This window comes from Saccopteryx bilineata, chromosome 2, assembly GCF_036850765.1.
Source record: "Saccopteryx bilineata isolate mSacBil1 chromosome 2, mSacBil1_pri_phased_curated, whole genome shotgun sequence".
NCBI lineage: Eukaryota > Metazoa > Chordata > Mammalia > Chiroptera > Emballonuridae > Saccopteryx > Saccopteryx bilineata.
This window is the reverse complement of record NC_089491.1, coordinates 4,077,094-4,104,410: the sequence shown is the minus strand read 5'-3', so window position 1 is coordinate 4,104,410 and position 27,317 is coordinate 4,077,094. Positions and strand designations below refer to the sequence as shown.

The window sequence follows — 27,317 nt, the reverse complement described above, 5'->3', positions numbered from 1 at the left end:
CCGCTGGAACTAGACTAAGGCACAGGACAGACAGGCTTTGCCAAGAAAGAGGAAGCAGCGGGTCTTCCCTCTGACAAGACCCCGCTCAGCCAGGACTGGACTTCCAGGGCACGGCAGAGCAGCGGGGCAGTGTGGGTCAGGGAGACAACGCCACACTGGACGCTTCCTTCCAGAACAGCCAACCCCAGGAGCAGGAAGGGCCATGGGGACTGACCGATTCCAGACAGTTTCCTCCAGGGAGACTGGAGGGTGAAGAACCACCACCTTTCCTGCAGGGGAGTTTGGTTAAAGACTAATTAAAAAAAAAGATGAAAAATTATAAACCCCATTCAACTGCAGAAAAATGATGTTTAAATGGAAGAAAGAAAACACAATATCCCACCACTTGAAGCCCTTTTTTGGGGGGGCCCTTCCTGTGCAAACATAACCAAGGAGGGGCTCTTGAAAAACGGTCATGCTACTTACACTATCAATACACTCTTAGTACACATCAACAGAACAGGGACATCTTTCCGTGCCACGGCGATGACGCCTGAACCACACCTTCTCTCCCGTGACCCAGTCACAGCTGGCTGGTGGGTGCACACCTTTACAAGGCCAATGGCCCATTACTGGCAGCCGAGGTGTGGCCGACTGTCCACGACTAAAACGATGCTGTGATCAACATCTCTGTGGACGGCCCTGGCCGGTTGGCTCAGCGGTAGAGCGTCGGCCTGGCGTGCGGGGGACCCGGGTTCAATTCCCGGGAAGGGCACATAGGAGAAGCGCCCATTTGCTTCTCCACCCCCCCCTTCCTCTCTGTCTCTCTCTTCCCCTCCCGCAGCCGAGGCTCCATTGGAGCAGGGATGGCCCGGGCGCTGGGGATGGCTCCTTGGCCTCTGCCCCAGGCGCTAGAGTGGCTCTGGTCGCGGCACAGCGAAGCCCCGAGGGGCAGGGCATCGCCCCCTGGTGGGCAGAGCGTCGCCCCTGGTGGGTGTGCCGGGTGGATCCCGGTCGGGCGCATGCGGGAGTCTGTCTGACTCTCTCTCCCCGTTTCCAGCTTCAGAAAAAAAAGAATAAAAAACAAAACAAAAAACATCTCTGTGGGCAAGTCGTGTGTACATCATTTATTCCCTCTGGGTAAATTCCTAAAGGCAACCTTGCTGGACCAAAAGGTGTGCACACTTAAAGGCTTCTAGTGCGAATGTGGAACCGCACACGCGTGCTGTAAGCAGCTGAGGCTCAGCCATGTCCATCTGGCAGGAGCAACGAGTCGGAAAAAAGAGAAAAATGAAGCCTCTCCCTCCATGTGCACAGCCACGTGGTCACTGAGATGACCCTCACTGCGGCCCCTCCCTTGCTTGTGTCAAGGACCGGGACCGCGGACACCTCACTTAGGACAGCGGTCAATGACAACCAGCGTGCACTGAGTGGCCCGTACCTGACAATGGCCTACGCATCAGACAACCACCCTCCCAGCAGCTCCCATCACCAGCCTTCCAGGCAAGGAAACCGAGAGGCAGGGAGGCTGAGTACCTTGCCCAAGGGATCCGCACACAGTGAGGGGCTGGAATGACACCTGACCCAGGGAGCTGTGGTCCCGAGCCCGTGCCAGACCCGTGTGCGACACTACATTTGTCCAGTTTGCTGCACGTGACCGTACAAGGGTCATTGTTAACAGCTGTGCAGCAGAGTCCAATCAGAAAAGCTCCTGAGAGCTGGGACACAGCTCAAAGCCCGTCTGTGACGTGTCCAGACCCAGGGGAGCAGGAAATCCACCTCTGGGGCATTCGTCACAAGCACCAAGCAGCAACTTCTTGAGCCACAGCTTCTCTGTAACACCTATCAACTGGGTTGGGGCCGTGTCAATCGTTGAGGGAGACCACAGGTCACGTGGAATTGTGGCCAGCACAAGCCAGGAATATGTGACTAGAAAAGACAACCTCAGTATTTACCAAATAAAACATAGATACTCTTTCCCGTCTTCTACCCATCTCACAGGGAGGCTGTGCAGGCTACTAAAACAAAGTAACATAAGTAAAACAGTAACGTTTATTAAACTGAAACACTGAGCCATTCCTGAAGAAGCCATCACCACAGTAATGGCCCCTGATGTGCACTGAGCATTCTGTCCGTGCCAGCCCGGCCTGGCATACTCTGCGTTAACTTAATGGTCGTCACGACGACCAGAGGAAGTAGTCCTACTACTGGCTCCATTTCAGAGACATGGAAACTGAGGCACAGGCAGGTTAAATGCTTTCCTGAGGCCACACAGCCAGCAAACAGCAGAGTCAGAACTAGAACACAGCAGTTTGCCCCCCGGGGCACACAGCTATGAACACCCTAGGCTATCATCCTCCTAGAGTAAGAGTCTGAACTAACTTAGCCACAGCATCTTCTTCATGATCTATTCGAACTCCCAGATCCTTCCGAGTCCTTGTCCAGCTCCTGTGACACTCTCAGACTAACCTGCAGAATGCTTCTGTTGACAATGGACCCCGAGAATTAGGAAACTAATTTTAAAAGAAAAAAAAAGAAACACCATAAATGGTATTGCATTATGAAATCAATAAACTCAACTGAATCAGGGATCCAGAAGGTAAAAAACCCACAAAGGCTGAAAGAGTCAGAAAATTCTATAAAATCTTGTGGCAAATAAGAAGCTGTGTCCTTGAGTGACCTTGAGCAAATTCACTTTCTGAGCTTCCATTTCCTGAATTATTAAAACAAAAAAGCAAAAACAAAAGAAGGAACTGGACCTGGTGCCCTTAAATGTCACCTGTAGCCCGAAAAGGTGACAGTTTTTAAGCTGTTCTAGTCAAATCAGGCAGTACCCTGATTTCTGCCTTTCTTCCCTGGTGTCCATGCTGCTGGCAACCTGGCCTCTAGGACAAGATGGCTCCACGCTCAGGCCATTGGTCCCTCCCTGTGCGGCTTGGTGACTTCATCGCCTCTGCACTTCGCCCTCACTCCCCAAGTGCAATGAGTTAGGCAGCTAAGAACCTAAAACAAGAAAAGTGTTCAGTCTTCCTCCTGAACAAAAACGTCCTCAGCGCCGATGCTGAGCTGAGACCGAGGGCGGAGGGAGCGCTGCATCTTGTTGACAACGACAGCAGTCACACTCAGCAGTACCATATGGGAGCCACAATTTAGCTCCATTAATGCTCTTAATTTGAAGACATCAAGCCCTAATTACACACGGGGTTCTAAAAAGGCAAAACCCTTCCCTGGTGCCAGCTACTTAGTGGTGCTCTGTTGCCTTAACAGCTGGCGGAGGTAGACGCAGCCAAGCGGCCGGAGAGCTCTCAGGTGGACGAGCCTGGCTGGGGGCAAGGGGCAGGAACAATGGGCTCCGGGCGCCCCTCCCCCCCAAAGGCAGCCCCTCCGGGCCCTGCGGGAGGGCCGGGGCGCTCAGGTCGGAACCCCCGCACCGCTCACCTCCTGGTCCAAGCTGCCATGCATCCGCAGGAATCTCAGCCGCGGGCAGCCAGATGGCGATGGCCCCGCCGCCTCCGCCTCCGCAGCGTCGCCCAGCAGGGTCTGCAGGAAGAGGTGGTAGTGGAACTCCACCAGCTCGCAACTTGAGAAGAAGACGATCACCTTCTGGTCCGTCTCAAACTACAGCGATACAAAGGGGAAAGACCACCATCATTTTAGGTGACCCTCAACGAGCACCCCTCTAAAATACAGTCACGCTGGCCCTGGTTTGGAAACAGGTGACTGAGAAGTTTGAATTATATTCAGAAACAACACTAATCCTCCATGCTGCAGAATGTAGGAAAGGGGAATGCTGGCCGTACCCTGGCTGGTCCCACCCTGAAACGGGCACGCATCAAGGGCGCTGTGCGGCACTGGGCCGCGCAGGCATGGCCGGCTCAGACCCACGCGTGTCCCGAAGCTTCCATCTCAAGCCCTTCCACCTATAGGGCCCCACGTAGCAGAAGTGCCACGGAAATAAGCAAATACACAGACAACGACCGGAGTCTCACAACGCCAGCAGTGGCCCCAGCACCATCTCACACCCAACACATCCCCACCACCTGTGATGTCCCCGGCATCAGTCCCAGGACGCACACGCACACTTAAGGCAGACGGCAAGTTGAACACATGGCTATCTCTGACCTCTGAACTTCCCCACAACTGCAGGACCACCGACTGACACCCACAGCGCGGCTGGAAAACCGCGTGTGCGCGTCTCGCACAGCACTGATCCCTCTCCCCTTGACGGCCGGGGCCAGCCCCCCGTCCCACCTTGTACTTCTGCAGGATGAAGGCCGCCAGGCAGACCAGCCTCAGTTTGCTGGGGACCACGACCACGTACTGTTCAAGACCGTCGGGAATCGCAAAGCCGTCCAGCTCATCGCCGGATTCTAAACCATCGGTGTCGAAGTCCGAGTCATCCGTTAGGCTTTCATCCAGGACAGAGATGCTGACTGGGTCGTGTAAACTGACATCAGCGAGCCGCGTCACAGCTTAGAAAAAGGCAAAACAGATGACAGGCACACGCCGTGGAACTGGTCACTTCTACGCACATCCAACACACCCCACACCCAGATGTCTTGAGGCGTCCCGAAGGGCATCACCGCGTGCCAGCACTGACTGCCCAACTGTCCCTCTGGTGGACCCACTGGCTTCTTCCCACTGCCTGCCCACCCGCCCACCCAGTGTTTCTATGCTCGCCCCTGTGGGAGACCACGGAAAGGGACGTGAACAGAGGCCTGGCCACCCCCCCAAAAAGGGTTCTGAGGTCTACTAAGTCAGGAAAACCGTGACAAAAAGCTTCCGTGGATTCCTTCCTAGGCTTCAGGCCTTCCCAGGAATGTTAGGGCGTGAAGGTGCACCAACAATTGCCAAGAGGAGGCCACGGGCGGCATTTCCCAAACTTCCCTTTGCCACGAAGCGGTTGTTAAACTCAATGCTACTGAGAAGGTACAGAACCGACTGGCCGCATGGACGGCGCCTGGTCTGGTGCACCACCACGCCATGCTATGCAACGCGGCAAGCCTGCCCGAGAGCAGAGAGGCTCTGCCGTGCAGACAAGGCCCCTGAGGTGTGGAGCCACCTCCCCAAGCCCTCCTGTCCCAGCTATAGGACAGCTGAGACATTCCATCTCGGGAGGATGAAAAACAAAAATCAGCTTAGAGAATACAAATATATTTCAGATTCCACATTCCTTTAGGACAAAGGTGGGGTGATTGCGCTAAAAACGCCCTTCGATGAGAGGTGACGTTGTCAGGACGAGAGCCCTGCTCTCAGCGGGTCACACGCACTGAAAAGCCCGCGGAAGCACAGCCGGGCAGCAGTCAGCCTTCCTCTTCCTCCCTGCCCTGACATGAGCAGCAGCAGCACCAGCCTTACTGGTGGCTCAGGATCGGGGACTGCCCTCTCCCTGTCCCTGCGCCCTGGGGGTCACAGCAGTCTGGAATGCTGGACTCTGGAGGCCGTCTCGAGGACACCTGCCCTCCCCAATGCTGAGAGCCACCGCTGGGCCACCCTCTTCACCCAGAACAAAGGGCACCTGCTGGCTCACCTTCTGTGAGGGTCGCCGACAGCAGGACATTCTGCCGTTTCTGGCACTCGGCGTTGATTGCATTGAGTATCACCGTGATTGCCTTTTCAAAACCCAGGTCCAAGATTCTGTGATTTCAAGAGAAGAAACTTCAGTCTAGGTGAAAACTGAATGGAATACCAGGGCCCCAGAGTCACAACGAGGACAGGACCAGCCCTGTCCGCCCGTCTTCCACACTCCCGGATCTGCCTCACCTGTCGGCTTCATCCAGAACCAGCCACCGGATCCGACTGAAGTGGATGTTCTTTGTGGAGTTTATATGATCCACCAGGCGTCCAGGAGTGGTGATAAGGATGTTTATTCCTTTGCGGAGTCTGTTTAAAACCATAGACCATAAGGAAAACGACACTGGGGTGGGGGGCCAACAGAAAACACAGGAAGGAGGCCAAGGAGGGGCGCTCTAGCACCCACGTGCCCCAGCCTGCAACCCTGACAAACACAAGCGGGCACAGAGACACAGTTTTCCTTTCCTCTGACGTTTCTTTCCCACAGAAAAAAATTGTTAAAATCTGAAATTACAGGTCCTGGCCGGTTGGCTCAGCAGTAGAGCATCGGCCTGGCGTGTGGGGGACCCGGGTTCGATTCCCGGCCAGGGCACATAGGAGAAGCGCCCATTTGCTTCTCCACCCCCCTCCCCTCCTTCCTCTCTGTCTCTCTCTTCCCCTCCCGCAGCCGAGGCTCCATTGGAGCAGAGATGGCCCGGGCGCTGGGGATGGCTCCTTGGCCTCTGCCCCAGGTGCTAGAGTGGCTCTGGTCTTGGCAGGGCTACGCCCCGGAGGGGCAGAGCATCGCCCCCTGGTGGGCAGAGCATCGCCCCTGGTGGGCGTGCCGGGTGGATCCCGGTCGGGACGCTGAATCTTTACTATGTAATCCAATGCCTTGTACCTGGTTCAAACGCTTTCTAACACGTTCCAGATCTATGGTCCTCTAGTCTGTTCCTGAAGGTTTCTATGCCAGGGAACCTCTTACCTGACTGAGTATCCCAGAACATTTTTTCTTAGAGTCTTTGCTATAACTTCTTTACATGGAGCCTCGCTGTGCCCACAGACCAGGTAGAATAAATCTGATCTATGACCCCCCTTTAGCCACTATTTATGCCATTAGTCTACAGCAATGACAGCCTCCAAGTTCTAGCGGAGCCTCCGTCCTGGCTCCCCCTGCAGTGAAGCTGCAGAACAGGCTGCAAGGGGAAAGTGAGGGCACAGATCCCAGAGGTGTCTTTGGGCGGCGGGGGCGTGGGGGGGGTCTGACGGCCTTTGCTCCTGCTATAGGAAACTGAACGGGATGGCTGGTCACTGCTGAGTTAATCTTGAAAGCAGAAGCTCACTCAGGGGCCCAGACAGGAGCCTGGGTCCCGGCCCTGGAGCACCAGCCAGTCCCGGACAGGCCACTGCCAGGCTTTTCAGTGAAAGAAACAGGAAACATCCAGCTTGTCCGGGGCACTGCTCTTTGCTGCCCTTGTTATTATAGCTGAAGCTAACCCGAGCTTCACTGGCAGGTTTCAACTTTAATATTTACTCCTCACACACATAGTTGGTGTCACTACTAAGCATTACACCGTAATACAATTTTTTTATAATAAAAAATTTTTAAAAGAATGCAGATAACTTGGAATTTCATTGTTACAATAATTCTCTGCTGATATCAATGGCCAGTTCAAATATAGAATTAGGAACCAATATTTTTGGTTGTAAAATGCAAGATGCAAAGCATTGTGTAAGCTTATGATCTTATTTACATAAACACACACACACACACACACACACAACAAAATCCCAAACTCTTAACATATCCAAAAGGGAGTCACCAAGGGATTGTACACTAAACAAGGACTGTGAGGATGGGGAAGATGGAGTTAAGAAGGTCATGACCAGCCTGACCAGGCGGTGGCGCAGTTGATAGAGCGTCAGACTGGGATGCGGAGGACCCAAATTCGAGACCCCGAGGTTGCTCATCTGGTTTGAGCAAGGCTCACCAGCTTGAGCCCAAGGTCACTGGCTCGAGCAAGAGGTTATTTAGTCTGCTGTAGCCCCTCAGTCAAGGCACATATGAGAAAGCAATCAATGAACAACTAAGGAGCTGCAACAAAAAATTGATGTTTCTCATCTCCCTTCCTTCCTGTCTGTCTGTCCCTCTCTCTGACTCTGTCTCTGCCAAAAAATAAAAAAAAACTTCTAAAAAAATATATTCTTAAAAAAAAAAAGACTACATCGGAAGGGAACCGCCTATAGGTTCATCAATACTCTAAAATACAGTGCTGTCTAGAGGTGACTGCTCCCTGCTGACCCACTCTGTCCCTACACATGGGACTCGGAGGCACAGTCTGAGAGGAGGTGCTCTCCAGGGTTAGAAGGACCAAGTCTTACTGAACAGGAAGGAAGGACAGAGTGAACAAACCCTCCCTCCTACCTGGCTTTCTCTGATTTTCTCTTCTCTCCTCCCATCAGCACGCCAGGCACAATCCAGGTAAATGGCTACAGAAAGACATCAGGCCAAAATCAACGCAAAGCCCCTTTATTACAGACACAGAGACTGACTGTAAATTCCTTTTCCTCAGAGAAGTCGGGGGGGGGGGGGGGTTCTCACTGTATGAGATGTTATTGTGCAGACACCATTCTTAGCCATCGCCACACTCAGGGTCACTATCAGCAGTAACTTGAATTAAGGCCACGTAACTGCCTGACCTGTGCTGGTGCAGGGGATAATGTGTCGACCTCCAATGGGGAGGTCACCAGTTCAAAACCCTGGGCTTGCCTATCAGGGCACATATGAGAAGCAACTATGAGCTGATGCTTCCCGCTCCTCCCCTCCCCTTCTCTTTCTTTCCTCTCTCTAAAAAATTTCAATAAATAAGGCCACATAACTAACTTCCAACACTGATACAGAAAGGGAAGCTTTTGAAGTGATTCAAGTAGCTTCTCTGCCTTCCTCCACAGAGCCTGAATTAAACACACATTTCAGGAATTCTACTGCCCTTCTGTTGTTTATGGTTAAAATGAAACCCAAGGACCGTCCCCCCCGCCCCCCCCCCCCACTGGAAGACAGGCTGGATGACTCTCAGCCTGGCCTGGCATGGCTGGCAGGCGGGCAGGTCTGGCGCTGGGGCCTCCCTCTCTTTGTTCAAAAGCAAACGACACTCGTGGCATTTGCTTTCCACTCGACCACCTTGTCACTCTACCTGTGAATGTGGAGTTGGGGGGGCTCGCTAGCACTTGCAGAAAACACTAGTAATCTTGCTAAGCTAAAAACAGGCGTTCGTTTGGTTTGTATCAGTAAAAACCTACAAACGAAACTTGGGAAGAGCAGAGATGTCCAGGGAAAAAAGGAAAATGAGAAATCCTAGCTCTTCGAAAACAAAGAAAAGACTACAACAGTGGTGGTCAACCCGGTCCCTACCGCCCCCTAGTGGTGGTCAACCTGGTCCCTACCGCCCCCTAGTGGTGGTCAACCTGGTCCCTACCGCCCACTAGGGGGCGCTCCAGCTTTCATGGTGGGCGGTAGTGGAGCAATCAAAGTATAAATAAAAAGATAGTGAAAAACCAACATAAAGTACTTGGTAAGTAATTATTATTATATGCTTTAACTTGCTGTAACTCTGCTTTATAAATTTTATAAAGTTACTTCCCTACTTTATAAATCACCATGACTGTGGAACTGGTGGGCAGTTAGAAAATTTTACTAGTAACAGAGATACAGAAGTGGCGGTAGGTATAAAAAGGTTGACTACCCCTGGACTACAGTGTATTTATCCTGAAAAAGAGAAACAAGATAACACTGAACTCATGGCATGTCTTACCTTGAGCAGTTTCTGGAAAGTGTCAAAGCTTTGTAGAGCCAGCTGTAAATATTAAAAAGTTATAATGAGCAAGATTTCTTCTTCCTTTTTTGTTAAATTTAGACAGTGCAAAATGATCAGGATCCAAACTTGGACCACCTGTTAAGATTTAAGGGGAAAAATTCCCACCACAGAATCAACTCAGAAAATAGGCCTTGCTGTGACTGACGGGGAGCCCAGTCAGTCTGCAGAACGTGGGCAGACACAGGGACAGACACAGGGACTGACACAGGGACTGCTGCTCGCCTGGACACGAAGCAGTGTCCTGTGCTCCCTCTGCTGGCTTGGATTCCCAGCGTGCCACAGAGACGTGAGCTCTCTGTGCACGAAGACAGGAGAAGGGCGAGGGTCGGCCTGCACCGGCTCTCCTCAGACAGAACGGGAGAAGATGTACGAAGGGCAAACCGGACAAGTGATGCAACAGGCTAGGCTCTGGGAACTTTTAAGGCCACATGATTGTATCCTGAGAATACACCAGGGCAGAGCCGGAGCTGACGACTGACAGCTGGCCACTCCTCAAGTTCATTCAAGAAAAGAAAAATCAACAAACCCAGTGGAAACCAAAGAAAGTGATAACGAGTGTAGGTTATAACCAGTAACAACCCCAAAGCCTCTCCACAGTCCCTCTACCCAAGCACATACCTCACACACATATGCGCGCGCCCACACACACACTCTCCACATGGTTAGTATTCACAAAGCGTCCTCAGAATTAGCCAGTTTGCTGCTGTAAAAAGGTACACAGCTCGTGCCTGCTCCTTCCAGAGCGGACGGCACTGACGGGCCCTGCAGGGGGTCAAAAGGCCAAGTGGAAACTGCAACTCCCATCACAGCCAGTTCTCCGCAGGGAAGTGAATAGCATTTGATGGAGAAAACAGCCTAATCCGGAATCGCCTCTGTGGGCAAATCAAATATACCAGACACAAGAGATGTCCACCGAGAAAGAAGAATAATACCAAGAACCTTAACTTCTAGAAATATTTTTGGCACAGTAACTTCTTTAAAAAGAAAATTCTCATTTCAGGGCTGACTGCTTTAACTGTTAATTAAGCTGAGGAAAAGGAGTACACATATGTGACCATTTAAGTTTCTTTTAAAAGAACAGAAACTTATAGTGTAATTAGTTTTTAGATAACAGGGAAACTTAACTTAAAATTTTCAAGAATACTTGAATATTTGGATATTTGGCAGGGACCAAAAAGATGGATCCTGGGCCAAGGAAAGGCACAGCGGTTTGTGCAGTAGAGAGAAAAGCGGTAAGACCACTTATGAATTCAACAGGACGTCAGTGGAAACACTTGCTCAAGACTCATCACGAGCATGAGCCTGCTTACCTCTCTCGTTGGCACAAGCACCAGAGCGTAGGGGCCATCACCGCGCTGTTGACAGAGGGAGAGAAACACCGTGAGTGAAAGTCACAGGAGTCCAGATGGCAGAAACCGAGGGTGGCCACATGCAAAGTATCAGAAGCAGTTGCATTCAAGAAACGAGACAGGATGCCCCCTACCCTCAGTATCCTGGATCGCTGTCCTGGGGGTGCTGGCCCATGCAATCAAACAAGAGAACGGAATGTGTATCAATCAGGAAAGTAGGAGGTACAACTGTTGTTATTAACAGATATTTTATCCTGCGAAAATATTTTTAACAATCACTTGGCCCTGGCCGGATAGCTCAGTTGATTGCAGCATCGGCCCGAAGCACAGAGGTTGCCAGTTCAATGCCCGGTCAGGGCACATACGGGAACAGAATGTTCCTGTCTGTTTCCTGCTCTCTCCCTTCCCTTCTCTAAAGTCAATAAAATAAACATTAAAAAAAAATTTAATAAAAAATAAAAGAATCACTTGAATACGTTACAAAAAAGACAATTAGGTCAACTAGTCGAATACAAAATTAATATAGAAAAATCAACTGCTTTCTGAGCTGGTTGTACAGGTTGGTTGGTTGGAGCATCTTCCTGAAGCACAGAGGCTGCCGGTTCAATTCCTGGTCAGGGAACCTACAGGAACAGCTCGATGTTCCTGCCTCTTTGCCTCTCACTCAAAAAAAAAAAAAAAAGAGCCTGACCTGTGGTGGCGCAGTGGATAAAGCGTCGACCTGGAAATGCTGAGGTCGCCGGTTCGAAACCCTGGGCTTGCCTGGTCAAGACACATGTGGGAGTTGATGCTTCCAGCTCCTCCCCCGTTCCCTCCCTCTCTCTCTCTCTCTCTCTCTCTCTCTCTCCTCTCTAAAAAATGAATAAAAAAAAAAGACACTTGCTTTCTGACAGAGAAAGTAAGAAAATACAAAGGAGAAAAAAAAATCATACTTGTAATAGCAACAAAAAAGATAAAAATAATTATTAACTCTACCTGATTTCAGGAAAAAAATAAAAATAAGCTTGACAACGTACAAAATCTAAAAAAAAATTTTCATACAAAAAATGTACAAAATCTAAAAAAGATGAACAAAAATCTATATGAGAATTTTAAAACATTTCTGAGGTACGTAACATAAAACTTGAATAAATGGGAAGATATATCCTGTTCTTGGATAATATATATATAAGCTAATTCCCCCCTAATCAACCCATAAATGTACTGCAACTTGAACAAAAATGCACAGGTGCACACATATATGCATATGCAACACAATATATAACCAGGCAAAATTTCATAGTTCACATGGAAAAATAAATGTGCAAGAACCACCAAGACATTTCTGAAAGATACCAGCTGTTAACATAACTTCAATGTAATTTTAAAAACTGACCGTGGTACACAGAGATTACAGTGGCAAATAAGAGTCTAGAGAAGAATCAAATACACAGAGAAACACAAGAAAATAAAGGCATTTACAGCAGGGAAAAACGGAGAATTCAAAGGTCATTTTAGAATAAACTGTTAGAAAAAATATTAAGTTGATATTAAATCGGCTTTTTCATAGATAACATAAGACTCAGAAATTTTAATACATAAATATTTAAAATTTCACAATGGAAAAAATAATACCCAAACAAAATCAAGAGTTAAATGACAACATGGGAAAAAATATGCCACACGTAAAAGAAAGGGCCAATTTCCCTACCTTATAAGGATGGTCTATAACTCAACTGAAAATAAAAAAGACCAACAATTCAAACAGAAAAAGGAAGAGGACATAAGCAGGAACTCATGGAAATAAGAATTCAAAATATAGCTTTAACAACAAATGAAAAGATGTTTAACTTTACAAAGAGAAATTCAAACAAACTATAATATAGTATCTTTCACACGTCAAATGAGCAAAATTAAGCAGCTGACAGTGTTGATAAGGACAGAGGCAAATAGCTACTTTCATGCACTGTTGTTGAGATCGCAAATTGGTATAACACCTTTAAAGGTCAATTTTGACATTATCAAATAAAAATGCAAATTCCATTTATAGGAATTTCTCTAAAAGATATACTTGTACACGTGCATAAAGAAGTTGCATTTTCCAGCATGTAGACTATTCATAATAGCCCTGTTTGTAGCAGAATACTGAAAACGCAAATCCCACCAACAGGAGAATGATTCAATTTACCGTACAGAGGTGCAGAGGAATACTGGGCAGCCCTGGACAAACGAGGAGTCGCCACGGTGCAAACAAACAAAACTTCAATCAAAGGGACGAGAGGATCTAAACGTATTCATATTTCCTTTTATATGCGAAGAACACACCGGGGAGGACACACAAGAGACAGGTGACAAGGACCACTGCGTCCTGACAGAACCACCCCACCTGGGGAAGGTGGAGGAGTAGAATGCCTTGCTTTCCCTACACACATTGCTGGTACTGTTTACACTTATTTACCATGCGCAGCGTATCTAAAACCAGCAGCAGCAGTAACAGTAACAGAAGAAAAGAAAGCCATCTGACGACAGCGCGGCAATCATGGCGCCCTGCCTCCACCCCCACCCCCTACCCCACTGCCTGCAGCCACGACTGAGTCCACACAGTTAGTGCAGACACTCAGTGCAGAGTCAGCAGCAGATTTCATCACACGTATGATGTTCATGTTTTGCATAGGAGACATTTACCCACGAGGAGAAAGGATTGGGAATTCAAACTAGAGCTGTCTGTGCTCAACATCAACTTGGCGCACCTGCACGGGAGGCCGGCGAGGAACAGTAAACATGTTAGTACAGCGGTACCCGTGTGCCAGTGTGACGTTAGGAGATTCTGACATTTCAAAAGGTGTTACTACACAGACACGAAGAAAGGAAAATCAATTCCTCGCAGGGCAGAAGTGAGGGAAGAGGATGGGTGTGATGCTAAAAAACAATCAGAGCTGAAAGGAACGGAGAGGAGAGCCCAGCGGCATGGCCGTCCTGGTCCATCCCCACAGTAATTTAAGACTCTGCTGGGTGCCCTGAATTTGCTGCTCCCTCCACATGTGTGTTGTCACAGGTCAATCACTTTACAATGAACTCCAAGGGTCTATACTGACTACTACTGTACTTGAAAGAAGTGCGTCAAGTTTGGACTTGGAAAACTCGACAGAATATTTCAGCCTTGAATAGGATGAGCTTTATTGAGATTTCAAAGATATTTGAGCCAATAAAGGCAACTATCTGGCTTGTTAATGGTTCTGAATATAAACGAATTAAGTCACTACCCTTCAAACAGGCCACAGGAGCGTGTTGAGGAGGACAGGACACAAAGAGCAGGCTGTCACCTGGCACTAGACACCCTTCTCAACCCTTCCCATTCGCCATGCTGGCTTGCTCCTCCCCCCAGGAGAAAGGCACTGTAGTTGCGCCATGCCACGGGTGAAGTGAGCCAGAGAGGGGTGAAATGGTTTGCCTAGTCACACTCTGAGCCAGGGCTGGAGCAGAGCCGCCTACCACATGGGCTCCGTGGGGCGTGGAAGCTAACCTCTTCTGTCCCCAGGTCATGGAAGGAGACAGGACAGGTGGGCTAGGACTGCAGGATGAAAGCTAGCTCCAATATTTCCCAGCTCTCCAACTTGGAGTGGTCTAAAACCTTCTACTTAATCTCTTTCTCCTTCTCTGTGTTCCAAGTATCACGCTAAGGAAGCCCTCTGCTGAATGAACTCTCACTGTGCGTGCCCCCAGGAAGAAAGCCAGTCACCCGGAGGAAATCAACTTCTCACTGACCCGCTTCAGAGAAAACACCATGAATGGTTTGATAAGTATCTTTCTTCTCTCTTATGTATATACACACGTATTATCATCGTTAACGAAACTGGACTCAAATTGTATACATGCTGGTCTGTAATCTGCCTTTTTTCAGTTAATTTGGCAAGAATACAAGTTCATAAATAACAATAGAAAAAATATCACTTTTAACAACTCTAGGTTTCACCACTTGGATGATTGTGTAGAATTTGTTTTACTCATTTAAAATTATTTCCATAAAATTTAAACTTATTCATTTTAAAAGTTGCATGAACAATACAAAGAACTCCCAATAGCACAAAGAATTCCTTTAAACCCTTTTCCTTGCTTCCTTATGTGGTATCGATTCTCAAAATCACAGTACAACCTGACCAGGCGGTGGCGCAGTGGATAGAGCATTAGACTGGGATGCAGAGGTCGCCAGCTTGAGCACGGGCTCATCTGGTTTGAGCAAGGCTCACCAGCTTGAACCCAAGGTCACTGGCTTGAGCAAAGGGTCACTCGGTCTGCTGTAGGCCCACGGTCAAGGCACATATAAGAAAGCAATTAGGCCCTGGCCGGTTGGCTCAGCGGTAGAGCGTTGGCCTGGCGTGCAGGGGACCTGGGTTCAACTCCTGGCCAGGGCACATAGGAGAAGCGCCCATTTGCTTCTCCACCCCCCCCCTGTCTCTTTCTTCCCCTCCCGCAGCCAAGGCTCCATTGGAGCAAAGATGGCCCGGGCGCTAGGGATGGCTCCTTGGCCTCTGCCCCAGGCGCTAGAGTGGCTCTGGTCGCGGCAGAGCGACGCCCCGGAGGGGCAGAGCATCGCCCTCTGGTGGGCGTGCCAGGTGGATCCCGGTCAGGCGCATGCGGGAGTCTGTCTGACTGTCTCTCCCCGTTTCCAGCTTCAGAAAAATACAAAAAAAAAAGCAATCAATGAACTAAGGTGTCACAACGAAAAACTGACGATTGATGCTTCTCATCTTTCTCCGTTCCTGTCTGTCCCTATCTATCCCTCTCTCCGACTCTCTCCTCTGTTTAAAAAAAAAAAAATCACAGTACAGTGATCAGAACCAGGAAATTAACATTGATTAACCCTTTGAGTAGTACAAACGTTCATGTATGTCCTTGTGCCTCCTGACCATCCAGAGTATGATTTATTTTAAAAATGTGGCCTGACCTGTGGTGGCGCAGTGGATAAAGCGTCGACCTGGAAATGCTGAGGTCACCGGTTCGAAACCCTGGGCTTGCCTGGTCAAGGCACATATGGGAGTTGATGCTTCCAGCTCCTTCACCCTTCTCTCTCTCTGTCTCTCTATCCTCTCTCTCCTCTCTCTCCTCTTTCTCCCTCTCTCTCTCCTCTCTAAAAATGAATAAAATTTTTTAAAAAAGTGTAAGACATTAAAAAAAGGCAAATGTTCTTGTTTCCATAAATTAGTTACCAAACATGAATTTAAGTTAATAAAACTGGAAATAGAACTAATTTCATTTTTTGAAAAAAAAAAAACCCCAAAAAACAAACTCACTCCCGGGGTTCAGCAAACATGAAAAAGCCTCACTACTCAAAGGGTTAAACACTTACTTAACCTACAGACCTCTGTCAAAGCCCACTAACTGACTTGGCTAACACCCTCCCAGCGAGGACCCGACTCGGCACACAGGCGGCACTGGGCGGTCACGTCTCCCTTGTCCCCTCGTCGTGGTAGCTCCTTGGCGTTTGTCTTGTGTTAACTGGCCAGCTGCTTTGTAGAATGCGTCTCATTTTTGGTTTGTCTGATGTGTACTTATGATTAAATGCGGGTTATGCATTTTTGGCAAGGAAACCACAGAAGTGGAGCTGCGTCCTCACGAAACTTGCAGGGGCACATGAGGACCCATGAGGTCCACCCACCTCGGCGTGGGGAGGCCAGCTCTGATCACTGGGTTAGGAGGCGACAGCCAGGCTTCCTGTGGAAAGGGGACCGCTTTCCTTTTGTGACTGAGGACCTCGCAGGGAGATACTTGAAACTATGTGAACTGCCACCTCGCCACACTCCCCACTCACGCCAGCAGCCTGAGGAGCCCTGCCCAAACGCTCCCGTGGCATCTGCCAAGGCCGATGCTACTTCCACCCCTTGTTCTCCACTGATTCTCTGGGGCTCCACTTGCAGAGGGCTTTCCCTCCACCATTCACTCACTCAGTCATGTCTTTATATCAGTTTGAACTCAGGGGTATTTGTTTCAGTTTATGGGCTAGAATCTAACACGATCATTATTTGTTTGGCACTCAAATCCCAGGCAGGCTCGATGCATGTCTAATTCTGCACAACCGAATTGCTTGTGAACCACCTCACTTCCCATTTCTGACCGTCCCACTTCCTCCAGACCAACCAGGCTGCGCCTGTGGGATGCCTGGCCGGGCTTAGATGACGTCCACGCCTCAGGAACGCAGAGGCGAGCTGGCCTCCCGGGAACACAAAGAAGCCAGCTGGGGCCCAGGCACTAACTCAATGTGTTTCACAACTAACAGTAAGTTCCAGAAAAGGCTTGATACCAGGGGCTTAATTGTCAGACTCACTAACTGGGCTCTTATCTGCACATCTACTACTTGTGGCAAACCACATTTAAAATACAACGTCCACCTCTCTCAGAACGTGGTCTCTGGAGCCCCAGAGAGTTGACGTGGCAACCCAGTCCCCGGTTACTCGCCATGCGGTCTTGACAAGTTATTCAGCTTTCCCAAACCTCCATGTCTCACGTTCACTCAGGCTCACAGTAACACCAGCAACTCCGTGGGGCCGGGGCAGTTACGGGTTCAGAAGACTGGCCCTGACCAGTGGCTCAGTGGTGAGCGTCAGCCTGGCGTGTGGAAGTCCCGGGTTCGATTCCCGGTCAGGACACACAGGAGAAGAGACCATCTGCTTCTACCCGCCCCCCTTCTCTCCCTCTTTCCCTCCCACGGCCAGTGGCTCAAGCACGGCCCCTGGGCACTGAGGATGGCTCAACTGGTCTGAGTGAGTCAGCCTCGGGTGCTAAAATAGCTCAGTACTTGAGCATCGGTCCCAGACGAGGGTTGCCGGGCAGATCCTGGTCAGGGTGCATGTGGGAGTCTATCTCCCCTCCTCTCACCTAAAAAAAAAAGATTCAGACAACCACACAGGCAAGCATCCAGAACAATGTCTGACATTCAAGGGCATCTAATGACCGGTCCCTGTCGGACCTACAGTGACAACGGTGGAACACACTCCTTCTGCTGCTCTCCGGGAACAGTCTCTGAGGAAACACATCTGTGTGGTGAATGAACTCAAGAGGTGAGGAGACAGTGCTAAGTGCAAACAGGCCCTCTGGTCCCAGTGCTACTCTGTGCTTCACTGGATGGTTTCCTATGCATGCGAACAACAGCGTACAAACAGCTGACACTCACCTGTATTTTTGTTTTCATTGCTTGAAGGGACTGGACCACAGGGATGCAATAGGCAAGAGTTTTACCTTTTAAAAAAGTATGAAAGTGGTTAAAACCAAAGCCCCTGAGGGTGACAGCCCTGCTCCCACAGGCGGCACAAAATGTGGGGAAATCCTGTCACACATCCAGGACAGCTGGACGAGCTCACCTGCCTGCCACACTCCTCTGCCCCACTCAGGCCTATTTTCACAAAACCAGCGGCCCCACCCCTTTCTCCCCCAACCTGGCACAGGGGTCCACTTCCTGGGCTACACAAAAGCTCGATCCAAGGCCTGTCTGCAGCTCAACCCTCCTTTGAAGCGGTCCAAACCTCCCTAACGGGCTCCGTGGTCAAGTGACCGTCCTCGGGGTGCTGACCTGGGACGGGCAGCCTGAAGCCCAGCCCAGCCTCCGAAGACCAAGGGGGACCCCGGGTGACAACAACACAGGCTCCTCCGCCAGAGTGGTGGCCGAGGCGGGGAGCGTGGAACACAGCTAGGCAGTCACAAAGGGCCCAGGGGGTCAGAGAGCACGTCCAGGCTGTTTTGGAACACGCAGAAGCAGCGTTCCCCTCTGATCAAATGCCTCGCATCCAGCAGTGTGTGCCCGTGTCGGAGCTGTCTCAGCACCAGAGAACTTCCACCGCCCAGCGGGGCAGGACGGGCAGCTCTGGCCACAGACGGCGGGACATGGCTCAGCCTGAGACAGGCTCCGCGAACGGGAGCAGAACCTGGTGCTTCCCGAAGCTCCGGCTCGGGGCTCCACCCGCCGCCCCCTCTGCACTCTGTCCACCGATTCAGGGCTCTGCTCACCAGCTGGCACGGCCTCTCCTCCCCCCCAGAAACAAAGCGGGCACTGCCCCAGACAGTCCCTTACAACACAACCTACTATGTGACCGTGGCCTGGACACCATGGGAAGAGGGCAGGGGCGAGACGATGACTGACCTGAACCCGTCTGGGATTGCACGAGAGCGTCTCGGCCTTCCAGCAGCACTGGAATGCTCTGCTTCTGCACGCTTTGGCCGCACAAAAGAAAGAGCACAAGGTTACCCGTAACATAGGACCCACTCACGTTTACAGGCAGACGCGGATATACAAGATGCAACTGCCCCATGCTCTAGCCTATCGACTGCCCCCTTAGAAGTTACCAAAACGCTCAAGCGACGGTGCTGAGAAACTTGTGTTAAACAGAAGAATAAAGCCTCAGTTAAAGTGCTGGAACTGGCCCTGGCCGGTTGGCTCAGTGGTAGAGCGTCGGCCTGGCGTGTAGAAGTCCCAGGTTCGATTCCCGGCCAGGGCACATAGGAGAAGCGCCCATTTGCTTCTCCACCCCCCCCCCCTCCTTCCTCTCTGTCTCTCTCTTCCTCTCCCGCAGCCGAAGCTCCATTGGAGCAAAGATGGCCCGGGCGCTGGGGATGGCTCCTTGGCCTCTGCCCCAGGCGCTAGAGTGGCTCTGGTCGCGGCACAGCAACACCCCGGAGGGGCAGAGCATCACCCCCTGGCGGGCAGAGTGTCGCCCCCTGGTGGGCGTGCCGGGTGGATCCCAGTTGGGCGCATGCGGGAGTCTGCCTGACTGTCTCTCCCGGTTTCTAGCTTCAGAAAAATACAAAAAAAAAAAAAAAAGTGCTGGAACTGAGCTGGAAATGTTGAGGCAAGCCAGAGACTGGCCATTTCACCATACTAACTAAAAAAATAAATGAGACAGGCATGCCGACAACCTGGAGCTGTTGCAAAAGCATGTGGCAAGCTCTCTTGTCTTCTCCAAGAGGGACAAATGAAATGCAGCAAAGCTTTAGGGGGAGATTCCCATGCAAAAGAGAAGGGAGCCGTGAGCTCCCAGATAGCCAGGAACGACTAAGAAATTGCATGATGAAGTCTCTGTTTTTAACAAATTATTTTCAGGGAAGCAGGAACTACACAAGAGCTTATGCAGACTGACTTCTGGACCAGAGCCCTCTTATAGCCTAGAGCTGAGGGCAGCATGGGCTGGGGACCCAGCTTCTCCATCTGACAGGTGGGGGACCCCAGTGACTAAGGGACATGTCCAGAATAACCAGGCACTGCTCTCTATCACTCCACAAAACTGGCTCAGTCCTCCACAGAAAAGGAGAGTTCATACAATTTTACCCACTTAAGTCCTAAGAAAATCAGGACTGGCCTGGAACTCTCACCTGGTCATATTAAACATGTTTAAGACCGTATTTAAGGTGGAAATCTGAAAGAGACAAAAAGTAAATATTATTCTTTAACTATCAAATTTTTGGCATAAATATATTTAATGCAAATAAGATAAACAAAAAAAAACCCCACAAAACAAAACCCATGGGGATGACAGTGACCACCACGATCGCATTAAGCTCTCCAACCCAGAGTTCTCAGCTGGGGCGGTTCTGCCGCAGCGTCTGAAGAAGAAGCAGCCTTCACTCCTCAGAACTGCTGCGGGGAGAACGCTACCGGCACCAAGCAAGCAGGGGCTTGGGACGCCGCTACACACCGCACAGCGAGTTCTCACCCCAAAACGGCCACAGCACCCAGGCTGAGAGCCAGTAGACAGCTTACCGACCTCACCGTGAAGGAGGAGACCGGCCACACCACATGAGCAGGGCAAACCCCTAACTGCGGTTAGTGCAGTTTTCTCTCCTCACTTGTAAATAGGCACGGAAAACTCATTCATGTTTAAAGAAAACAAGTGTTCATTTGTGGAAAGTGCATGTTAAAACAGTCTCTTCTCCCTTCGATCCTTTCTTATTACTGGCATCTCTTAACAGGAAGATGCAGCTGAGCTCCCTCTTACAGTCCCTGTGACATCTGCCACCCAGAACAGCCTCAATGTCACATCTACCCAGTGACAAAGAGGCTGACTGAAAGCCTGAGAGTGGATCCCAGTCCTAAGTTGAATGAAGTGAAAAAAGGTCTTTTCAAAAGGGGGTGAGGACACAGCGAACAGCAATGTAAGCTCATGTGAGCTGTCCGATCCTAGAAGAACGTCTTATCAATCTGAGCTCATTCAGGTAACGTGAGCAAAAATAGCCATGCTTTGACTTTCCTTCCTAGAACTGTCGTTTCAGACATTCTGAAAGAACAAGCACACCGGAGCCATCAAGCACACGAACCACACGAACCCCAGGGAGGTGCTCACCAAGTGCGGGTGGAGGTCCAGCTCGTGAAACGCATCCGACGAAAACACTTTTTCTTGCACCTGCTTGACCACAGGTCTGCAACAATGAACAAAAGCCGCCATCAGTGCCGACAAACATAGCAACAGGCAGAGGACACTTAGCTCGTTTTATCCCTGAGCTGCGCCGGCACCTGACATACCTGGGGAGTTCGGGGATTTCAGGGTTGTTTTTAAACAACGACGAGGTCTTAACACACAGCTTCTGCTCCTGGTTTCGAACACTTGCACCGGCAGAAGACTTCTTTGGCGAAAACACCTTCCGTGCCTTCCCCTTGAAAGTCCTCTGCGTTTCCTTCGCTGCGGTTTTCTTGGCTGGGAGAGAGGATGTCTTACCCCTCCGCTTCGCTAGGGGAGCTTCTCTGGATGCTTGGCTCTTCCTTTTGGTGGCCCGTGCTTGCTGCGTTGTTCCCCAAAGGAGAGAAGGAGAGAGCAGCAAGAGATGCATCAGTCCATGAAGACAGGCCTCCTAGTGCAGCCCGCCCGCCCGCCCGGGGAACTGCCTCTCCCCGCAGAGATCATTACACCCCATTTGTCAAGCAACAGTTTAGGGTCTGCAACCAGACTCTCTCCTCCAAAAGCCAGGAAACAGCAAGCCCACAAACACTCAGTGCACTCCTCTACTAGACCAGAGGTTTCTACCCAGCGGCCGCGGCCCAGGGCTACTCTGCCAGGAATCTCATGCGGTGAGGCACCCGGGTGGTGGACTATCTAGCAGATGGGCATGAAATTTCTGATGATCCGGCCCCAGTCTGTGGTCCAGCAGTTGAAAACCACTGCACCAGACCCCCCCCCCCATCCATCTTAACCATCAACTCAACCAAGATGAGGGTAAGGATCAGGAAGGGAGAAACATTTTGGGGGCTGAATATTAACAAACGAGTTTGTTTTAAGAGATGAGAGACCCTCCCCCCCAAGCATGCATGCTAAGTCAGTCCATATCACTAGTAATCCCGACGTGAGAAGGATGGCGGGGGAGAGGAATGAATCTTTTCTCTCTAACAAAGGGACCGGAACCCTCCATCACTGCTTCACCAGAGTGCTTGGGTCCCTCTCTCCTCAAGCTCTCCCCCAGAGTCACATGGCCTGGAGACAATTCCCACCCGCTGTCTTCATTCCAAGTGAGACCCCTGCTCCATCCATCACTCCCACCGCAATTACTTCTAACTCTCCCCACCTGACCGCCGACTACAGGCCACAGCATCCCGTCTTTTCCTGCCTGTTGCTTCTATTTCCATAACACCAATGTGGTTAAGCACACACTGTCCAAACTCCCCCTAGGACAAGAAACAGCCAATTCCTCTATTTTCTTTGGCTTTCCCTTCCAATTTACACAGGAAAACAAAAACATCCTGTGAGTAGGCGGCCCTGTTAATCTGGAGCTCTGGTCTCTCTGGGAACTTATTTTCCTCTTGGCTCGAAGGGACGGCTTTCGCTTTCACATCAGCTTGGTTCAGCCCTGACAGTGGCTCCGACCAACCTGCCAGAAACAATAGTTCTTTGTTCCTGGAAACCATTCGGTCTTCTGTATCTCGGTAAATCAATAAATACAACGTCTAATGTTTAATGTTAATCACAAGGACTGACCTATTCCACTTGACAAATTTACTAAGTCTCAAGTTCAGGAGTTTTCAGATTGAAGAAAAAGAGGAGGTTAAATTTCAGGCCCGCTGAATCATCCGCGTGGTGGAATGAAATGTGCAGATTCTACCTGAGTCGTGGAACCCCAGGCCCTTGGAGCATAAAAACGGTGGAAAAGGCCACTCCCACCAGGCAGACTTCCTACTCCAGGCTCCTGACAGGTGGCCTTGCTGTGGCACCTACTGTTCTCCACCACTCAAGGAAGACAGCGTTCCGCAGCTTCAGAAGCTGTTTCTGACATCCAGGCAGGACCTGCCTCCTTGAACACCTACCTATGAGTCTGAAGTTTGCTTTCTGCAACACAGTAGCAGCTTACTTCCCCTGTACCTACTGCTCCTTCATACATCCCAAAACCTCCTACCTCTCCTTCCATTTTAACTGTTTCAAACAGGACACAAACTTTAGACCCCTTCTCATCTAGCTCAACCTTTATTTCCATGTCAACTTCTCTCCAAAATCAAGTACAGTATTCAGAATTAGGGAGAATATTATTAGACAAGCTTTCCTGGAGCTTAAACTGAAAGTGATAATCTGTCATTTGACCTACAGAGCTCTCTAGAATTGGGCTCTGCCCATCCCACCAGTCTCAGCTGTAGCTTCTGCCATCCTGGTCATCCTTCATTCCTAAGCATGTACTATGTTCCTTCCCTCCTCAGGGCCTTTGCATCTGCCATTCCCACACCCACGCCTCCAACCCGCCATCTGGCTGGCTAATTCATACTCATCTTTCAGAACCAGGCTTACTGGATCCTCAGAAAACCTTTCCTGACCTCCTCTCTGCACTCGCTCATTCCCTACATTGGCCTGTGTCTGGCACAAAGTAAGTGCTCAATAAATACTTGTCAGATTAAAAAAAAATACTTGTCAGATAAGATTACACAAAATGGAATTATGCCTTTCCACTCTTGACACTCTTCCAGCATTTGTTAGCTTCCTCCACCCACAATACATTAGTTTGAAAAACTGACCACTTGGCCCTGGCCAGTTGGCTCAGTGGCAGAGTGTCGATCTGGTATATGGAAGTCCCGGGTTCGAGTACTGGTCAGGGCACACAGGAGAAGCGCCCATCTGCTTCTCCCCCTCCTTCCTCTCCTAAAGCCACAGCTCGATTGATTCCAGAGCGATCGCCTCAGGCACTGAGGATGGGTCTTGGAAACTCAGCTTCTAAAAATACTGTAGCTCAGTTGTGAGCACGGCCCCAGATGGGCAGAGCACCCGCCCCAGGAGGGGTTGCCGTGTGGATCCTGGTCAGGCATGCAGGAGTCTATCTCCCCTCCTCTCATTAAAAAAAAAAAATGTGTATAACTGACCACTTAGCAGCTATCAAGTAGCATGGTTCTGAAGACACAGAGTTGGGAGGTTGGACAAACTTTAAGGAAGTCAAACTTGTGGAAGAAACAAAAGTGTAAAACCTGAAACCCAGAGCTCTTTCTGTACAAGAGAAAAGGTATGTACACAGGGCTACCAGAGCAGAAAATAAAGACTGCCATGGCAAGGGACAGGAATGCTTCAAGAAGTAGCACTTACGCAGGGAGGAGCAAGGACTATCTAGATCTACTAAAAATCACCTGCACAACATCAGTCAAGCCACTTCTCTCTGAATCTCCGTTCCTATCCCTGTAAAATGAGGGGTTGTGGCAGATGACCTCCAGGGCCCATCTAGCCCTAAAAGTCTAGACACTCTGTCTCTGACGTTAATAAACACACTGAGTGATCATTACACAAGCACTGACGTGAATGATCTCATTTATCAATACAGGCACTGGTACCATCTCATTTAAGATGCGAACACTGAGGAGAGAGGGGGTGAGCTGTCCCAGGACCACCAAGGGACCCACGCTTTGCCCTGCCACTGACCTCACAGCCCAGGTTCCCGACACTACTACTATAACATCATTTATTAATCGTATTGTTTGGTTAGAAAACATTGTGAATAGTTTGCTCCCTATTTTGTTTTGTTTTCTCAATGGACATACACCAAAATATTAACCAGAGTTATGGGTGGATTTTGTCTGGTTTTAAATCTACTTCCCAAATTTTCTACAATAAATTTGTATTAATAATCAGAAAAAGTTTAGGAAGAAAATATAGTGCACAGTGTTAGATGTAGCATCACTTAAGCTGTCAAAGTCTTTCCAAATCCAGGGCCTGACCAGGCGGTGGCGTAGTGGATAGAGCGTCGGACTGGGATGCGGAAGAATAAGGTTCGAGACCCTGAGGTCACCAGCTTGAGCATGGGCTCATCTGGTTTGAGAAAAAATTCACCAGCTTGGACCCAAGGTCGCTGGCTCAAGCAAGGGGTTACTTGGTCTGCTGAAGGCCCACGGTCAAGGCACATATGAGAAAGCAATCAATGAACAAGTAAGGTGTCGCAACGCTCAACGAAAAACTAATGATTGATGCTTCTCATCTCTCCGTTCCTGTCTGTCTGTCCCTGTCTCTCCCTCACTCTGACTCTGTCTCTGTAAAAAAATAAAATAAAATAAAATAAAATAAACAAAAATCTTTCCAAATCCAGCATATTAGCCTACCCATCCCAAGTTCAGGCCAATGGCGAATTTGATCAGCACATTCATAATTCTCATTCAAAACACAAATGAAAAGACGTAGATGCAGACACTTGTCATCACTTCGTTAATTAATACTCTTTTGACAGTTATTTCAAACACTCACAAAACCAGACTGTTATTTTATTCGACTCACTCAACGTTTCCGGAAATGATTCCTATATGTTACCTACTGGCAAGTTCAGGATACAAACACCCCACCGACCTGCAGCAATTCTACTGCACAAAATGGAGTCAATGTGAACTTATTTCCTTTTTATTATGGGCATTTACTAATTGCCTCTATGAGTCGGAAAATGGTAGTTTTTCTGTATTATTATCTCTTTTACTTCTTCCTCCTATGTTGGAAAAGCTATTGTTCTCGTTTTATGGCCAGGAAAAGCAAGGACCAGAGGGCTCCAGTCACTCCCTCAAGGTTACAGAGCTAGTGTGCTGCAAAACTGGCGTCTAGTCCCAAGTCTGTCCTCCTCTCAATCCCATGCTCCCAGGCTCTTCTCTATTCCCGTCCCCCCACCCCCACAGAGATGGGGCCACACCACTAGCCGCTTAAACACGCCTTACTTCCACGCCCGAATCCTAAAGCCTGTCACTTAAAAAAAAAAAATCACCCAAGTGAATCCAGACACTGGGTGTTAGCTTCTAAGAATTCAAGGAATTTCAACTTCAACACACTGGCTGCGCTGAACTCTTGGCAATTCACTTTTCAACGGAATTATCTGTTTCTTTTCCAAGAACGCGCGCGTGCGCGCGCGCGCGCACACACACACACACACACACACACACTCACAACTTCCTTGGCAAGAGATCGCGCCCTTCCTGGCGTTTGAGGGAACGCGATTTTAGCACAGATTTATTTTTCTGTGCCTCTCCCCTTTTCCAGTCGATCCCCCTCCCCTCCAAAAAAGAGTAAGAAACGGCCTTCGGCTCTGGCTCGGGTTAAGTCTAACGCTCCCCGCACCACGCTCCCTGGAGAGAGAACTACACTGCTGAGCTGTTCTTTCTTTTCCCCCCTCCGTGGCACATGGATGGAATCTGTGCCATTTTTGAAAAGCACACCGACGAAAAATTTCTAGTTTCTAGTTCTCCTTTTATTTATTTATTTTTGAAACAAACGGCCCTGAAAAGTCGAGCGAACAAGAAAGGCCGAGAGACGTCGACGGCGGGGAAGGGACGGGGCTGGACTCACGCCCAGGCGCCAGCTCCAACTTGGACGGGAAACGGCCCCCAACCCCTCCCTTCCGAGCCTGGCGAGCTCCCCCACCCCCACCAACAATGCCCTCCGCGGGGTGGTCGCGACGAGTCGCTCGGCGACACCTCCGAAGGCTCTGACTTGACCCCCCGCCCAGCCCCCTTAACTCCGTAAATAATCCCCAAACCAGGCGGCCGCGGTCGGCTCGCCGCGGGCCCCCGTGCACACGGACCTCCACCCGGATCAAAAAAAAAATCCAACAAAACAACAAAAAAAAACCCTCACCCGCCTCGCCTGGGCCGCGCGGGCCCCGGAGGACGTCCGAGAGGCGGCCGCTGGGGGCTCGGAAAGGTTGAGGAGCACTCCGTCGGTGACTGCCATCGTCGAGAAGGAGGCGCGGCCACACGCGAGCAAACGGGGCACGTCCGGACTTGGCGAACCGGGACCGCGGCTCTGCACCACCCCACGTGAGAGCGCGAGGACCCCGCGCAGCTGCCCGGCCCAGTCCTGGGGCCTCGCCGCTTCCGGGTCCCGCAGGGCCCGCCCCGCTGGGGCTCGGGGCCCGGCGCGGGGGCCGGGGGGCGGGGCGCGGGGGCCGGGGGGCGGGGCGCGGGGCCGTGGGGGCGGGGCGCGGGCGCCCCTCGCGCTCGGCCTGGCGGCGGGGGCCCGGGACACTCAGGCCCGGAGGTCGTGCTCGTGAGGCTCTTTAGCTTCCTCCGGGGAACGATAAGAGGCCTTGCGCCACCTCACCAACATTTCCTTCCTTTGACCTCGGGTTACAGTTTCCTGAACAGTTTGGTAGCCCCGGGGGAGTCACTAAGGGC

The 27,317-nt window shown here is 50.3% G+C and overlaps 1 protein-coding gene across 1 annotated transcript in view; it reads right to left on the bottom strand.

The window, feature by feature from the left end:
- Nucleotides 1-27,030, bottom strand: part of DDX31 (DEAD-box helicase 31) — a 71,601-nt gene extending 44,571 nt beyond the window's left edge. Inside the window, exons 1-13 of the mRNA XM_066255877.1 lie at nucleotides 26,779-27,030; nucleotides 21,240-21,496; nucleotides 21,061-21,136; nucleotides 20,093-20,136; nucleotides 18,867-18,937; nucleotides 17,904-17,968; nucleotides 10,718-10,762; nucleotides 9,345-9,386; nucleotides 7,958-8,022; nucleotides 5,743-5,862; nucleotides 5,510-5,616; nucleotides 4,231-4,451; nucleotides 3,418-3,597 (exon numbers count right to left, since the gene is read on the bottom strand). Of these exons, the coding sequence (XP_066111974.1) occupies nucleotides 3,418-3,597; nucleotides 4,231-4,451; nucleotides 5,510-5,616; nucleotides 5,743-5,862; nucleotides 7,958-8,022; nucleotides 9,345-9,386; nucleotides 10,718-10,762; nucleotides 17,904-17,968; nucleotides 18,867-18,937; nucleotides 20,093-20,136; nucleotides 21,061-21,136; nucleotides 21,240-21,496; nucleotides 26,779-26,874 (1,389 nt within the window). The 5' untranslated portion in view covers nucleotides 26,875-27,030. The remainder of the gene's footprint in view (nucleotides 1-3,417; nucleotides 3,598-4,230; nucleotides 4,452-5,509; nucleotides 5,617-5,742; nucleotides 5,863-7,957; nucleotides 8,023-9,344; nucleotides 9,387-10,717; nucleotides 10,763-17,903; nucleotides 17,969-18,866; nucleotides 18,938-20,092; nucleotides 20,137-21,060; nucleotides 21,137-21,239; nucleotides 21,497-26,778) is intronic.
- Nucleotides 27,031-27,317: the final 287 nt, after the last annotated feature.